General features: G+C 56.0%; 2 protein-coding genes across 2 annotated transcripts in view; both read left to right on the forward strand.

Annotated features, from left to right (window-relative positions):
• The window catches only part of NGA_0408310 (sec14p-like phosphatidylinositol transfer family protein), a gene marked incomplete at both ends in the record, with an annotated part of 2,763 nt that extends 2,354 nt beyond the window's left edge, over positions 1–409 (forward strand). Inside the window, 2 exons of the mRNA XM_005854693.1 lie at positions 1–156; positions 208–409. The exon at positions 1–156 is cut by the window's left edge and continues 2,354 nt beyond it. Coding sequence (XP_005854755.1) covers positions 1–156; positions 208–409 — 358 coding nt within the window. The remainder of the gene's footprint in view (positions 157–207) is intronic.
• Positions 410–1,811: 1,402 nt separating this feature from the next.
• NGA_0408610 (sh2 domain containing protein) overlaps positions 1,812–2,087 on the forward strand; it is a gene marked incomplete at both ends in the record, with an annotated part of 3,763 nt that continues 3,487 nt past the window's right edge. Inside the window, one exon of the mRNA XM_005854696.1 lies at positions 1,812–1,826. Coding sequence (XP_005854758.1) covers positions 1,812–1,826 — 15 coding nt within the window. The remainder of the gene's footprint in view (positions 1,827–2,087) is intronic.

The raw sequence follows: 2,087 nt of genomic DNA on the forward strand, positions 1-2,087 counted from the left end.
TCGTTCCCGTTTACGGCCGGTCCCTGAGGCTCCCGGCCCTGGGAGGCCGCTCCCCTGGGAGTCCAGGCTGGTAGGCTGGGAGAACTGCAACAAGCCCAGGGCCGCGCTGGGAGAGAGTGCAGAAGACGCTGGTGGCTGCGGCTGTGAGAGCATTTGGTGGGGTTGCTGATACTGCCACGGCAAGGACTGCCTCTGGGTGCGCCACAGGAAGGAGCTTCCGTTGTCTTCTGGAGGCGAGCGCGGGCCCTCGCCGAACACGCCCGAGCCACCCTTCATGAGGGGGAACCTTGGGGCTTCCGGCCCATACATGGGGAACAAAGGCGATGGAATGGGCCCACGCATGAGGCCAGGCACTCCGTTGCTGCCGGGCAAGCAGAAGGTCTTAGAAGACTCGGCGGGCATCGGGTAGAAGGGAGGGTTTCTATTTTCAGCGAAAGGCCGGAGGTTCCTCGCGGTACTACAATGGTTGATACTTCCGCTCGCGTGCTTGTTGCCCAGAGCCTCCATGTAATCTTGCAGGCGCCCGTTCTCGTGCTCGTACGTGGCCAGCATGCCGTTGAGCTGCTTGATGGTGCCTTTCGCGCGGTCCAACATCTTCTTGAGGGAGAGCGTCTCCTCTCGACTGCGCTCTATCGAGCCTTTATCTTCTCTTCTGTCTTGGACGTCCATGTCAGGACTATTTGTACTTTCTTCACAGCTGTTGCTGCTCTCGGTTCCTGGCTGATCGCTCACCCGCTTCGGAAGCGACGGCTGGTGCTGCGACTGTTTCTGCGTCTCCTCAAGAATCGCACGCTCCTCACCTTCCTGCTTTTCTGCCAGGACTGCGTCACTGCTCTCACTTGTAGAAGGGTGTGAAACTGTAGATTCCAAAGTGCAATCCTTACCCGCGCCCGCGGCAGCCGAGTCTCGGAGGTCAGACGCCCCTGGCGGTTCATGACCATCTCCGCCGACGGCCACAGAAGCAGGCATACCGACGACCAAAGGTAAACTTTCCGTAGAGCTTTCGCCTGTAGGGTTGTTTTACAGAATGCCAAAGGCCGTGAGAGTATGCTTTGCGGCATGGCTGCCATGAGGGGACGCAAGACAGACAGGAAAAGAACCCCACGTGCCAAATTCTGCGCTCTAAGATTGTCCCGGACCTCGTTCGTAGCTTGCGGTACGCTGAGATAGACAGGTTGCCAGCATATGTACAAGAAATAGAACTTACTTGTTGTGCGCACAGGAGAAGAAAGGACTGTCTTTCCTGCGTGTAGCGTGTCTTCCGTCCCTCTCACGAGCGGCGCTACAGACTCCAAATCCGAAGCCTCGACGGGCATTTTGTCCGACTTCATGCGCACCGCTGCACCCGAATCATGACATGTGCTTGTTTCATCTCGAATGGATTCTGAGCGGGGCAAATCTTGGGCGTCGACAGATGGAGAGCTGCCATCATTCGTGCAAATTGTCGTGCTTGTGATAGGGGGTGATGCCGTACTATCCACTTCCAGAGCTGGACGCGACAGCCCCTTCTCCATACACGCATCCTCCATGGCACCTGTCATGGTTTGAGACGGATGTGTGGGTCGAGATGAATTTCGGCTGGTTTTGATTTTGATTATGATACAGCATGAATGACGCAATACCATATTCTTAACATGTCTTGAACACCCTATAATCTGGAATTAACCCGAGGTCGTTTTCGTTTGGATTCACCTCCAGATTTAAAGTGAGTAGTTCAAGAAAGCATTCAACAGACCAGCAAGCTGGTCATGGTCGGTCTCGTGTGTTGAAAAGGGAGTCTGGGACGGCCAACGTAGTCATCGCCCGGCACAATGTCCGGGTTTAAGGTATAACGAGCAAGTCGTGCCGAGCGAGAACAAGCGTCACCCTCAAGATTCACGAGCGTCCACACATGCGAAAAACACTAACGATGCACATGAGAAACCACCCATCCTTTCGCCTTACTTGGACATGGACGTCAATGGACCGACGCCCGCGGAGCACGAAGAGGAGAAAAGCCCAAAACCCTGGATCCGGCGCCCGATTTGAAGCCGGGTCATTTCCTCGCTCCAGGGGCACGCCCGGCTGGCGGACTCCGGAGACTCACT

Source organism: Nannochloropsis gaditana, assembly GCF_000240725.1.
Source record: "Nannochloropsis gaditana CCMP526 unplaced genomic scaffold scaffold416, whole genome shotgun sequence".
Taxonomy (NCBI): Eukaryota; class Eustigmatophyceae; order Eustigmatales; family Monodopsidaceae; genus Microchloropsis; species Microchloropsis gaditana.